Source organism: Lepisma saccharinum, chromosome 20 (assembly GCF_977018435.1).
Source record: "Lepisma saccharinum chromosome 20, izLepSacc3.1, whole genome shotgun sequence".
In the NCBI taxonomy this organism is placed as follows: Eukaryota; Metazoa; Arthropoda; class Insecta; order Zygentoma; family Lepismatidae; genus Lepisma; species Lepisma saccharinum.
Genome location: NC_139248.1, coordinates 70,420,499 through 70,435,071, shown reverse-complemented (window position 1 = coordinate 70,435,071; position 14,573 = coordinate 70,420,499). Strand labels below are relative to the sequence as shown.

At 35.5% G+C, this 14,573-nt stretch overlaps 1 protein-coding gene across 2 annotated transcripts in view; it reads left to right on the top strand.

Moving 5' to 3' along the window:
- The window catches only part of LOC146003692 (venom serine protease 34-like), a 69,910-nt gene extending 60,392 nt beyond the window's left edge, over nt 1-9,518 (top strand). For both annotated transcript variants that reach the window (XM_083142057.1, XM_083142058.1), the window contains exons 4-7: nt 5,321-5,532; nt 6,253-6,449; nt 7,976-8,033; nt 9,305-9,518. In XM_083142057.1, coding sequence (XP_082998183.1) covers nt 5,321-5,532; nt 6,253-6,449; nt 7,976-8,033; nt 9,305-9,450 — 613 coding nt within the window. In that variant the 3' untranslated portion in view covers nt 9,451-9,518. The remainder of the gene's footprint in view (nt 1-5,320; nt 5,533-6,252; nt 6,450-7,975; nt 8,034-9,304) is intronic.
- The last annotated feature ends 5,055 nt before the right edge of the window (nt 9,519-14,573 follow it).

The window sequence follows — 14,573 nt, the reverse complement described above, 5'->3', positions numbered from 1 at the left end:
ACACAATTCTAAAGAAGTAATTGACTGGAAGAAAATATATAAATATGCTTCAGAACAGTAGCGCTGAGCTTCACTTTCAAATTTTTCAAATGGAATTTTCAGACACTATATACTTTCACTATTAAATGAAGAACTTAAGTGTAAAACACGGTAAGTGACATTTTGGTCATTTCAGAGTTCATTAAGAAAAAAGGTTATTAGAAGCTATACTGTAGATAAATTGTTTTCGTGTTGTGTTTACCAATTTCAGGAGGCTTCACTGAGACCAATGCAAATTGTATGACATGGCAATTTCACTCGAAAAGTGAAGGATGGAATATTTTACTTTGTAACTCAAAAATGACCAAACTGTCACTTACCATGTTTTACACCTGAGCCCTTCAAATATTGTTACATTTTATCGAAACTATATAGTAAATTTGGAAATTTGAAATGTTTGTACAATAAGTTTCAGGAAATAAATGTTACTTCGGAATGAGTAAATGAGAAAGATCCTTTTTAACAGAAAAAGAGTAGGGAATCATGAAAATTTTTTTAACATACTCTAAAATGTTATGAAGTTGTGAAACTATTCAACATCCAGAACTGAACAACTAAATACATGCCTATGACTAATTTGGACAATTTAGGCATGTGGTCATGCGACGTTCTTCTACACAATTACGGTGAAATGGAGAAATATAAGTGACTATTCTTGCATTTTAATGCAATTCCCTGATGCCAGAAAGTCGTTAGGCTTTACAGATTTTCTGCACCTACCATTAATGGACAAAATCAAATGAGACTCACGCATCACATGATCACAGACATCAAGGACTGTAGAGAGAGCATGTTATTTTGTTTTCTAACTTCCATAAGATAGTAAAACACACTAACTATTTAATAACAAAAATTCACTTTTCAAGTCACTCTTGGTCAAAATTTCCTTTTTTCCCCTCTTTGATGCTTTTAATACTTTCGAAACAGATAAATTAAAGATATTCATATTCCATCATTATAAGCAGAATTCAAATTTTCCTCATTTTGTCCCAAAATAAGAAAAAATAATGCTCCGAAAATGCCATACAATTTTAACAAATAAATAATTTGCAGATATTTCTATGACCTTATACAGCCAACTTGGAATAATGAAACACAATAGAATGAAACCACAGACTGAAATATTCACATCGTAGTATGTCATATTTAGCATTCAGCAGTTAATTTCTTCAGTTCTCCTAAGGGAGCTCACCAATTATATTTTCTTAATTTGTCACAGGATGTTCGGAAAAGTATAGTTAAACCTATCTATAGAGATTATGTTGAAAATAAATATGGTACTGATACATACAAGTTTCGACATCCTCTCAGTTTTGCCTCGAATTTACGTAACTATGTGAGTTACTCAGACATATAAAGTGGATATCTATCTGATTATTGACAAAGAAGTTATATATTTTGTTTATTGTAATTGCAAAGTTAATCAGTCAGTTACAGTTGCAAGCCTGTGTTGCCTGGTTTCATACGTGATTCAGGATAAAATTTGCATTTCTAGGGTTCACAGCATAGAAATGATAAATCAAGCTGAAAAAATTTTATTAAGAAAAATTGTTTGCTGCAATGACCTCTATACGTTGCGAGACAACGTATACATTGTTTACACTATATATTTCATGACTTGAGGCGAAATAAAGAGTCTCTTCGGCCCTCAAGGAGTCCTTAGATCGATTCAGGAAAGAGGCACATATACAGTGGTTCCCAGTGGCGGTGATTGGTTCCAAAATGGGGGGTGGTATGGACAATTCACTTTCCGTTGGTAGATAAGGTTTTGCGGGTGCAAAAGTGGGAAAAGGGGCTGTGCAAGTGTCCCCCACACATCCCCTAATCGCCACCACTGGTGGTTCCAATTCCAATTTAAACTTAGATCCTGTCCTGATTAGCCTATCTGAACATAAACTGGACCTAAAATAAACTTTGACCAACTTTTGAGTCGAGACCGAGATGAGAATGAGAACAAAGATTTACAACAGGTTTAAAAATCATATATTTAAAATAACCATATAAATAAAAACTATGTGTGCAAATTTTGCATTATAGAACAGGAAACCAATGTTTGTTGTTCTAAAATGGCATTTCCGATGCTCCCTCCCTCCCCCCACCACATATATATATATATATATATATATTCATGCACGCATGTGTGTATAGAGCTCGAATTTTGTACCCCCCCAAATGAAAAACGTTCCTGCGCCACTACACTGTACAGTAGTTCGGATTCCACTTTTAAGGATCAATCCCAAATTAGATTATCTGGCCACAAATTGGATCTAAAACTAACCAATGGCCTTAATGTGAATATGGTTCTAATTTGTCAAAAAATCTGCAAATTTATAATTCCGGTGTTACATCTCATCATATGCTCACAGCAAATTTGGTGTCCCTCCCAGAAAAAAATTCTAGAGATCTGCCTCTGCCCAGTCTGGGACTCAAACCTCGAACCTTCAATTTCTGGTGGAGATTGAGATTTTTACTTGTCACATGAATGGAACAGGCAAGCTGCTCAAATAAGGAGTAACATTAGGCCCTGATCTAGAAAGCAGGAAAATAGATGTCAATGTACTGATAAGTAAGAAAAACATTTTCAATATGCTGACCAAGGCAGAAATTTATTTTATTATAAAATATAAATTAAACGTAACGTTTCCTTCTTTAATTTATATTTTATAATAAAATAAATTTCTGCCTTGGTCAGCATATTGAAAAAAAAATTCATATCATGGAAACAAGGCTTAATGGTGTGATAACTGATAAGTAATATCTGGTGACAGCAGCATACATGTACACAATAGCGCAGGGTCTTGTCAATATAGACTGTTTTCTGGCAAGTAAATTTTGCACCATATTTTCATTCCAGGAAGTGTACAAGATTAATAAATCAGTGCTTATAAAAAACTTATTATGATTTCAAAGAGTATATATAATAAGGAATTTTGTTAATTTATATCATTATTTCCAAGGTATATGTTGACTTGTAAAGTTTTTAAAAAATTAGACAAATAGCTTTTTAAATCATCCAACCAGATATGGGGTGACATGTGGTCAGCATGATGAACCCCCAGTCGTTGTTGTAGGTTTCCATGACCGAGGCTCCCCAATTTCCTCACGATGGTGGGTGGTCACCCGTCCCACACACTGGCCAATATCTCAGGATAAAAGTTGTTACGGTTTCCCCAGGAGACTCAAACCTTCATGCATCCTGTAGCCCAAGCCCAAAGTTTGCACCTTAGACTGTACAGACATGGTGTTGGAAAAAACTAATACTTTACTTGAATAAAAAAAAAAATCTAAACATTTTCCATCTCTTCCACACCATCAATCAAGATTCTTCCTGCATCTTTTGAATTTTTCATGAATTTGTGCAGCGTGAGAGTTTCTGTTGTATAAATCTGCTTCTACAATCTGCTCTGCACACTAGAAGCCTTGCTAGACAGTCCCAAGGTAGCACATTCTGACCAAAACAGTAACCTCTCTCAGGGTAATATAGTCTAGTCAATCATAATTTATTACGCCACCTTTGACTCTAGATTACAACGATTATATTCTCTTTTTAAAACAATGCATTCTAGTATTTGAAATATTTCTTTTTAATGTTAGTTTATTTCTATTAATAAATATTTAGGATAAGTGAAAGTCACTGCAACTTATTGGCTTGTTTCTTCTCTGAAGATATTTATTTAGGATAAGTGAAAGTCACTGCAACTTATTGACTTGTTTCTTCTCTGAAGATATCAAATGAACATGAAATAGCAAACAAAACTTTTTCACCAGTGAGCCTCAACCTACCATATCTGATACCAAAACAAAACTGATCAAGCGTAAATGATCTACGGATGATCCTGATTTCTGTCACAAGAAGACTCACAATTATTTTAAGAAAAAAATATATGATTTCCTTTTTGAGACATTCCACACCATTTCAACCTCCCCTTGTTGCTCTATCGTCTCTAAAAATTTAATTATTTGGCTGCATCGATTATTTAACTTCATTAAGTTATTGTGCTGCTAGAACATGTCTTGCATAGCAGCTGGAAGCAAGTCACTGGCTGGCGGAATTGAATGTATATATTCTGTAATTCCTCAACTGTATCACATAGATATATTTTAATTATGTTAATTAAAATATTTCACAATTACAAGTAAAGTAATCACGTATGTACTTTTGTCACAGATGTTGAAAATGTTGTACTTTTACTACCAATCATTATTCAAATCTTTGAGAAAGTTTACTTAAAAATTTCCTCCTCACACTTCTGCCCGAGTTTGTTTTCACATAAGAATCATTTATTCTTGCTCTAAAGTGTATGATTGTTTCATTATAACAACACTAATAACTCTTAGCAACACTCAACACTTATCACTAGGGGGCGAACTTTTGCATATTTGCATGTTTTTTCCTTAAGAAAAATTCACATGCTCTCAACGGATTTATCGTTTTCACTTGATGTGGATTACTCTGGTAAAGTTTTATAGTGCATATAAATTCATATTTGGGATGTTAGTGCATATTTTAGCTTAACGTGCATATAAATTTCATGTAATGTTTCTTTTTAAGTTTGTGTGCTTCATTTTCCCCGTTCTTTGTGTCAGCATTAAAAAATAGCCTACTTCTGTCTGGTCATGGGCAGGTTGGGTCAAGGACATTCCAAAACTCATCTCATAGCATTGCAGGTGGTCTGGTTGCAAAGATAGAGAAAATCTACCCTTTTATCAGCCAACGACCTTTCAGAAATGAGAGTTACATTTCCAAATTTCAGAGACAACACAGGGATTGCGTTACTTGAGGATTATCTGTTAATGTGACATCTTGATAAATCTGTGAGTTTGTGTGTGTGTGTGTGTGCTGTAGAAGTGACAATAAATAGTGAAGGAGATAAGAAGTAACAGCATTGCTTCAAGAGTGGGTAGAAGGCAACGATGCGTTTACCACTGAGTAGAGTTATTTATGTCAAGTATACTCTAAACATGTAATACATTTCAGATATTTAGAGTAGTAGCAACTTAAATTGAAATTTGCCAAAATGCAAATTTAGCATGCTCAAAGAGAGCTTTAATTTTTGGTAACAGAAAGCATTTGTTGCCTGCGTAGGCCTGGACACCTATTTTTAAAAACTTATGTTAATTTTTGCTGACAATGCTGCTGTATAACCTAGTAAAAGATCATTCTGTTATTTGAGTACAAAAATAAGAAGACAGGCCCTCATGGGCTGTTGTGACATAGGTTATTTATGTATTTATTTATAGCACATCCTTCAAGTGCAATAAATGTGCAACTATCTTGCAGGGAGACGCCCGAGAACTTTATTATTGTTCTTGGAGCCCATGACATTAAAGACGTGACTTCTAGAGAATACATCCTGGGAGCAGAAAAGTTCATCACAACAGGAAAGTTCTTTTTTAAAGGACTACATCACAATGATGACATCGCTCTCATCAGGTTAGACAGAGCAGTGAAATTCACCAAAGAAGTTCAACCTGTTTGCCTCACAGCATCTGGTATGTTTTCTTTATTTTACATTCATGAATTTGGTCATTACTGTGGGTACAAACTACAAAGTAACAATAATGATGAAATAAAAGGTAATGTATATAATTCAGAACTATAATTTTGACTCGTTCACAAATGTGAGAAGCATTTTACTTCTTTTACAGATGTAACTGATTAATCTGAAGCTACTGAATATTAGTTAATAATCGAATGTCTTTATTTTCATTAGCTACTTAAATTGCAAGATAACTTTGCCAATTCAATATTTCTGTAAACAACCTCTAAGTTGGTGCTATTTGCAAACCTCTCACAATTCTGTTATGTTTATGTTATTGTTGGTGGTATGCCCAGGAGTTATCTGTCTGTGTTTGCTCAGAATTTATATGGAAAGGACATTCTATCCACAAAAACATGGTAAAGCATAGAATTCACACATAAAAAGAGAAATTTATGACCTTGCCTTTATGAAATTCTTGCCACAATACCAGATATTATAAATATACACTATTTTTAGAAACGAAACTACCTACACATCCTAAACAGCAGTTAGTCAATTTTTAGAATCATAGATATCACAGGAGTAAAAATGACAGTAGCTGAAAGTAGATGATTGTGATGAATCTTACAGTCAACTTATGAATATATCCCCCCCCCCCTCAACTCTCTCCAAACAAATCTTTACTAGTAAGAAAAAACAGCATTACAATTAAAATGATTTTCATCCCTAGGCATTGTCCACTACAATCACACAGGCGTCATCATGGGCTGGGGAAGGATAAGTGAGGATGGCGATACATCACAGATTCCATTGGAAACTCAGGTGAAAACAATGTCCCCGATGGAATGTTCCAAGACTAAATATGGTGACAACGTGAAGCACCCAAATGTTTTCTGTGCTTATGCTGAAGAGAGGGACTCATGTCAGGTAGGGTTTCTTTAATGTTTATTTTTTTCATGCAAATATGCAATATCAATTTCTGATAACGTTAGATGATTTGAATATAAGTTTTACCAATGAATGTTGCTGAGTTCAAGGTTACTTAACCGTTTAAAATTTTTGGCTGATATTTTCATTGAGATGTTCTTCTGATCAAAAATAAGTCCAAACGAGTAATGAAAAAAAAAACATGTTCCTTACTGAACATAAATTTTAAGTATCCAATATCTATGTGTACAAGAATATTAAGAATGAAGCAATACAAGCTTCTGACTTTAACACACATATTGGGTGAGTCTTTTAGAAGAGGCCCCGTGGAAAATGTGATCCTTGCTTGTAGGCAACCCTGTACACCGAAGAGAAGAGCAGGTTAGAGAACAGTCCAGGATATCGGTGCCAAGCATATTCGACAACATGACATATCCTGGACTGTTCTCTGCCCCGCTCTTCTCTTCGGTGTACCAGGGTTGCCTACAAGCAAGGATCACATTTTCCACGGGGCCTCTTTTAAAAGACTCACCCAGTATTAGAAAAGCAGACTTATTTGTACTCAAGGGAGGGAGAGGGGTTTAAGGTATGCACTGCATCATAGGAATTTTGGGGAGGGACAAAAATAATATAACTCTTATACAGTAGTATAATGAATATTAAATGACTTAAAACTTATAGTTTGTCTATGACTTCTATTATTTTTTAACAAAACGGGGGGATTCATTGATTTTCATGATTTGCTTAAGTTTTTTTTTTACCTATGGTTTAATTGTGACGATGGAGATGACAAGATAATAAATGGAATGATGTAGGCACTCACACAAATATGGTGTCTTGGTATATATCTTAGGTTCTCATCATTTCATTAATCAGTGGTTTGGCCTCTAATTTTTAGAAGAGCTCAATTCAACAGCATTGCACATAGAACTATACATGAGGCGAGGCTGCACCGCAGGCACAGGTAAGGAGAGTACCAAATGAACAATAACAGAAAAGTTGGGAAAGAGTAAATTCCAGAGTCCTCCACCCACATCAGGACAGTATCAGTGTATCAGTACCACTCATATATTTCCACATGCTAGTGCATTTTGGCAACACTCTTGACCTTGGCCCCAGTGTACCTTTCTGGAACAGTCCACGAACTCGTGCAGCCATTATTTCAAATGTATCCATTGTTGACTTGCTATTAGAGCTCATATTTCAGTGGAGCACAATAGTGATCCATGCGACCATTGACGGGAGTATTTTAGGATACGTAGTATTTCAATACATATAAGTACGTGTTTCTAAAATCTGTTATAAATGTCCAGGCCACTAAAAACCTATTTTCGATTGTGATATTGAGCATGTGCTGCTCAACTCATTTTAAATTTGAACAAAGCTGTCACACTATGGAACAAATCCACAGTGTGACAGATTTTATGTTATTGGCGAGGGTTAGAAGAATTGTTGTAAATAATATTTTGTTTCTATGAAAGAAGTCCAAAAATAAAGCACTTATGTCTTGTATGTATTTCTTGAAGGGTGACAGTGGAGGGCCATTAGTACATGAATTTCATCCAACTAGAATGCGGCAGATAGGTAAGCATACGGAAAAATGCAATACTAAAACTTCATGAAGGTACATATACTGCAGTTTAAATATATGTGAGAATGTGTGTAAATCAAGCACCATTTAATGGCAAGAATTGTGTTGCAAAAGATACATAACAACTTCTGTCTATGTCAATGTCATAACTAACGATTTTGGACCCTCCCTGCTGACAACCTCAAAGGGTCCCTCATTACATTTCTACAACTTAATATTTAGTTCACTTTGCCCCACATGTTGCTAATTCCTGATTCTTTTAGAAATACAGTAGTGATAAAAATAATAATGTAAAATGCAATATTACTTAGAAGAAGACTGAATGATAACTCACAATATTGATGCTAAACCACATCTCATTTATATCCTAAATGCACCTGTTTTAGAGTTAACCAGTGCATTGTTGTTTACTTGATATGAAAACTTTCCACCACCTTGTTCAGGTCAAGAGTGTAATAAGTTTCATGATCGATTCCCAACACAGCCAAAGCCCTCAATCTTGATTCTGTCATTTCTAAAAAAGGTTTGATTAACTATAGAGTTGAGAAAACTTACAGCATTTGCAACCAAAGTTACACATGGTATTAGATATAACTAATTAGGTAAACTGCTTGCTACCAAATAAATATTTGATAGATGTTTCTATTCCTTTCTGAGGACATAATTGACTTGAAGCAGATTTTCTGTTCAATCATTTAGGTGAAATCTGATTTGTACTTCATCCCAAGTTTTGGGCTTTTTTCTTGCAGTTGTTTGGCAGGCAGATGTGACAGTTGTGTGGAATTCAAAAAAGAAAAAGAAATGTTTAAATGTAGTATCTAGTTCTTCTATGGATTTGGCTTATTTTACTTCGTTTTTTTGCTAGCTAACCACATAGATGAGGACGAATGGTGATCAGATGAGATGGATAAAGGGAAAATCACAAACCACACCCATGCTCAGGCTTGGATTCAAACCCAGAACCCCTGAATTTGTATCATGCTGTGCTAACCATTTCACCACAGAAGTCGGCTCAAGCATACGATGTTAATAATTTATGCCATTGGGTGTTTCTAGATGCAGAGCCATTTATTATGTTAAAATGAAAAGACAAGTAATTGATTCATTTTGAAAAAAAATTTTATACTAGTTAGGTCTCTGTTTGAGAAATAGACATTCCATTTAATTTCTTCTCATTATGAAATGATATAATGATCAATTAAAAATAAATTCTATTGTTTAATCTTATTCTTCCTAATCATTTGTTCCTCACCAATTGTTTCAGGTATAATTTCTTGGGGCCTAGGCTGTGCCAAAAAGGATGCTCCTGGTGTCTACACCCGGGTGGCTGCCTACTACAGATGGATACGGAATGAAACCAAGGACAGCATCTTTTGCAGCGACAAGACTTCCAAACGGTACCTTCACTAGTTGTCACAATATAATTTGATTTCTGAGCGTTGCTGAATGCAAGATAGAATAAGTAATAAAATATTAATTACAAATTAAAACAATTGTTCCTTTTTTTCTCTGCTTCCATATGTAATCTTCACATATACAGGAACCATAAACCCACATAGAAGTGGCAAGTCCAGGTAGAATTAAGCCAGCACATTTCCATTTACATCCTCAGGTTAGAACAATGCTTTGATTGATTCATTCATTGGTTTGGTTTAAGGGACAATTACAAAGAACACACATGTTGAGGTCAGGATTCGAACCCAGGACTCCTGAGAACCTGGCATGCTGTGCTAACCAATCTGCCACGTATGTTGATGTTAGAAGAATGCAAGTCTACCTCTATAACATCAATCATTTTATCCACTTATACCTTATAATCTTTCACAAATCTACACTAATTTTACCATATCGTAAATGTAACAACTCCCTGTGCTCCTACGAACATAATCACTGTTCTTACACTCAATTATGATAACTAGTGGGGTGTCCGAAGGGTCCAGCTCCCTTACTTACCACCCGACCCTCTCAGGAGGGGGAGGTCCAGGCCACCTATGCATTCAGAGATGAGTGGGACCAAAGCAATGATTACAAGTCAACATCTATCTTAAGTACACCTGTTTCGCCATGAAGCAATTCTCCATTTACAGGATGACCAAGTGACCTTTTGGACCAAGCCAACATGTGAGATAGCATTCAGATTTTTTTTCAAAATACGTCCAAGTAGCCAACTCATCACCTGTGCCTATTCAGGAACAGGGCAGATTTCAGTTCAAATACTCTTGGGAAAATTTTGCCACCTTCTTTGGTTTTTCTGGACTAATCTTTTTTTAGGGACCCCCACAGACATCAAGGTCATTTGCCATGCGCAAAGGAGCACATTGGTCAGAAATTGTTCTTGGAAATTCAAGTTCCTGAACTCCTTTGTAGATTTAGAATTGGTAGGGGCGGGGATGAATATTGTCCAAAGTATAACAGTTTGCATTCGAGTAAGCATGCTTCGGCATCAGGGAATGGAAGAAAAAATTTTGCTTGCACTAACTTTCAGTACAAAATATTTAACAACAGTATACCTGTATATATTGAAAGTTAAATCATGCAGGAAGATCACTGTACTGAAGTCTGTCACCTGATTAAGAATCAATACATTGTTTAGTTTTACTTTTCTCCATTTTAATTAAAACCGACAACCTTTTCTGTATTAAAAGACATCTTGGTGTCTTGAGGCCAGTGGCAGAATAACCAATTCTCTCAAGCAGTGGTGGCTGCTTAGTGTGTGCTACCGTGCTCAGCACTTTACTCAATTTGCTAAAATGAAAGGAAAGAAAGGAACAAATGTCATAGATTTAAGAAGTTTAGTAAAACACTGAAGTGAAATGAAACTTCTCACGTTAAGAGGCTCAAAAATGTACAAGGTGCTAAGTATTTCCCATACGCTGTTAAGCTACCAGGATATTGGCTTCATAGCACGTTTTTGCCATCTCGCAGTGTGCCTGAATGCCTCACTTCTTACGGGGAAGGTAGGATCTCAGCTCGGGAAAACTATCTGCTAGCATGCTATACAGATCCACAGCACGGTAAGTGTTGTCATCTCAGTATAAGAAGAAAGTTTGCAGATAGCTTTACAGATTCAGATGCAAAATCTTTCCATTCGGTTCATTGTCAAGCACATGACATGTGAAGCAGTCATTGTGAAGGATCAGTTGAACTTTGCTGTTCCACGAAACGGAGTACATGAGGTTGGGGAGGGAGCTAAATCCCATCTTAAAATTTTGAGTTTCAAATGAAACAGTAAAAAACTCGGGGGAGGGGGGGGTGTAAAATGCAAACACCCCTTAAAACACCCCTCAAGGTAAGGGGAGTGATGACTCTCTCTTTAGTTCCTTAGACTTTAGATGTTTTAAACGTGTTCTGGTTCAACATATTTTTCGTACCAAATATTGTGTTTTATCAATCAAAATATTGGTAAAACAATATTATATTTTATTTTGAATGTGAAAACTTCAATGTGAAATTACGTGGCGTATAACAAAGAGAGAGAAATGTATTTGGGAATGATGCAATACTCTAGAAAGTGTCTACCAGACATTTTTTTTTTTCAGTTTCATGGTAACATAATATCTTTCTACATCATCACAGCAATGACAGGTTCTTAAGTGCATATCCTTCACCAATGTATGCATATAGTATTAACACGTCATACATTTCCATGAAAACTACATTCTCATTCCAATATTTTTCTTATGGAAATCTGGGCTAGACATCAAACTGTGTATAACTTGTCTTTAAAACTGATTTTTGTTGCTACATTTTTTTGTACACTTCTGTTCACAAAACGTGGCACACTCGTTTGAGTTGATTTCTGAACACTTATTTCGGCTGTACTTTCGGCCACAAAGCTGGATTTCAACTCAAACGAGTGTGCCACTTTTTGTGAACAGAAGTGTACAAAATATTCTAACACATGAGGTTCACAACAAATTTCATGGGATCCATAATTCCATTGAATCTTCTGCCCATTCAGTACTCAAAACATAAGCCTCTCTACCACAAAGCTGTATTTAATAAACTCTACTGGTTCCATTAAAATGCATTACCAGGTATCTAGCTACTATGAAAATTACAGATCATAAAATCTAATTTTAAGGTAGTTGGCCTAACCAAATTATCAGTGACTTGTCCCAATTTGGATCCACCCATCCTCCTCCCCCTTGAAACAGGAGCATCAACTTTTGAAAAATCTTGGATGAGCTCAAACACTTGTGTTATAGGTTCACAAAAAGTAATGTCATAAATCTTCCCTAGCTAACACTAGGTGAGAGTATTCTTTCATGGAAACTGAATTTTCTTAAAAAAAATTTCCAGTTAGGGAAGCCAGAAGAAATTAAACAAGGGTCCTCTTTGATGGAAAAAGTTTTTTTTTTTATCATTAGCTTCCTTGCATACTTTACATAACGTAACCTCTTTTTATTGTCATCGTAAAAAAATCCACACATGTGGATTTGTCCTACCATGAATTTTGAAAAAAATATGCCAACAGTATTCTTTGTTTCCCGTTCACTTGATACCATAAAATCACCATCCCCTAAATTTTTTGTAGACGAACTTTGTAAATCAGTAACAGCCAATTTCCGAACTGAATTTCAATCTACAGTATTGTTCACCCATGGTCACCTGATTACAAAGTTATAATCTGTGATAAATAGCATTTAAAAAAAACACAACCACATTACACCAATATTCATGCAAACCAGAACTTTCTTCAACTGATTCATTTCTTGCAGAGTTGTGTTTGGTAAATCCCTTACCCAAGAAAATAATAATAGTAATAGTAATAAAATCGCCTTTATTGGAGCAGGCGTGTTTCGGCCCTAGAGGCCGTTCTTACAACAGACCCTTGTCTGGAAGATTAATACAATGGAATAAAGAGTACATTGAGAAAAAAATAACAATAAAAACATGAAAAGGATTACATATCAATACAAATAAGAACAATTAAATATATAGGTGTATATACGCTTATATGTATAGATAATGAAAAAGAAAAACAGATTTACCTATAAATTGTTGAACATAGGTATCTAATGTTTTTTTTTGCTTTTGTTTTAGTACATATTCATATATATTCAGTAATCTGGAACAATGAAAAATATAATAATGAAGTGAAATAAAATTATGAAATTATAAGATTTATGTGCACACAGTTGCCAAATGTTACAGTGCGTATTTTTATGAATGAAAAGTTGCTCGTGATTAGGTATTTCGCTGCCTTGCCAGTAGATACTGTTTGAGATTCTTGTTCATTGTTGCCAGCATGCCGCACACCAAATCAACTAGACTGACCATCTGGCTTCTCCAAAATGACGAATACAAACCACCTGACTAGAGGTAGGAAAGATGAATAAAATGCACACCAACAATACATCCTAAATTATTTTTTTAAAACAAAGCTGTTATGTACAGATTTTATTGAGCAATCCACAAATCGTGAAAAATATATAATAATAATAGCTCGACAAATTATTGGGTGTACTTGGACCCCACGTGCTCTTATAAGTTGGCACCACTGCCCTCCGCCATGTACTACATTTCAGTCTTCATGGCCAAACCATGGCCTAAGCGTCGCTCTAATATTGATCAAAAGTTTTTGTTTCTTGATCTCAATCTGTGAATCATGATTCAGACAGATATTTGAAAATATTAGCAGAACTTGCAGCACCATAGAACTTTCAGAATTATTATACACACATACACACACGGGACAGGAGGGAACAGGGAGAGGGCACTGAAGGAGCAAGAAAAAAGCATGTGTAGAGTCAACATTGGAGGACTTATTGAAACTTAATGAAAGTATTGGTGCTTTGTTTAATCAACAATATGTATTATCAGTTTTCAAAGAAATAGCAGTAAAAATTTTCTTGCTTGCTTTGCTTGCAGTATGGCCAGTATTGGTAAAGGTAAAGTTCCCCGTGCATGTAGCACCGTGTCATAAAGGTAAATTTAGGAGATGTGAGGGTAGGGTCCCACACATTCTCGATCTCTGCCATTTTGGAGGTGATGGGATCAGCACAATGATCCAGCCACCTTTATCCCCCAGGGTTGCCCCCAAGTACCCATGGTTTTGAGGCTGGGTGAGCCCCGGAGCTGCTTTATGTGGAAACAAGGCCAGAAAAATTCCAACCTACCCCAAGAATCGAACCAAGTTTTCCGTGTGGCAATCAGAACCCTACTGACTAGACCACCCATGGCTCTATGGCCAGTATTACTTCAAAATATTTCTTATGAAGTGCTGTGTCATCAGCGCTCTGTATTCTGTAAAAATTGTACTCAATATACCTAATAGTGCATTGTAAATTACTCAGTAACACAGAAAAACAATGAATGCCAAATGTGCATTTGGAACCTTTTATCAAAGGATGATTTTGCGTTAGTAAATTTGCTTTGCTACAGTTAGGAAACAAAACACATTTTTATTCAAGAGGAACGAGAAGCACTTGAGGCAAAATTAATATTTTCCCATGAATGCCTTACAGGGGTTATTTGCACTCAAATATTAAAGACAAGTGTAAGAAAATAACATTTTTCCCAAAAATGTA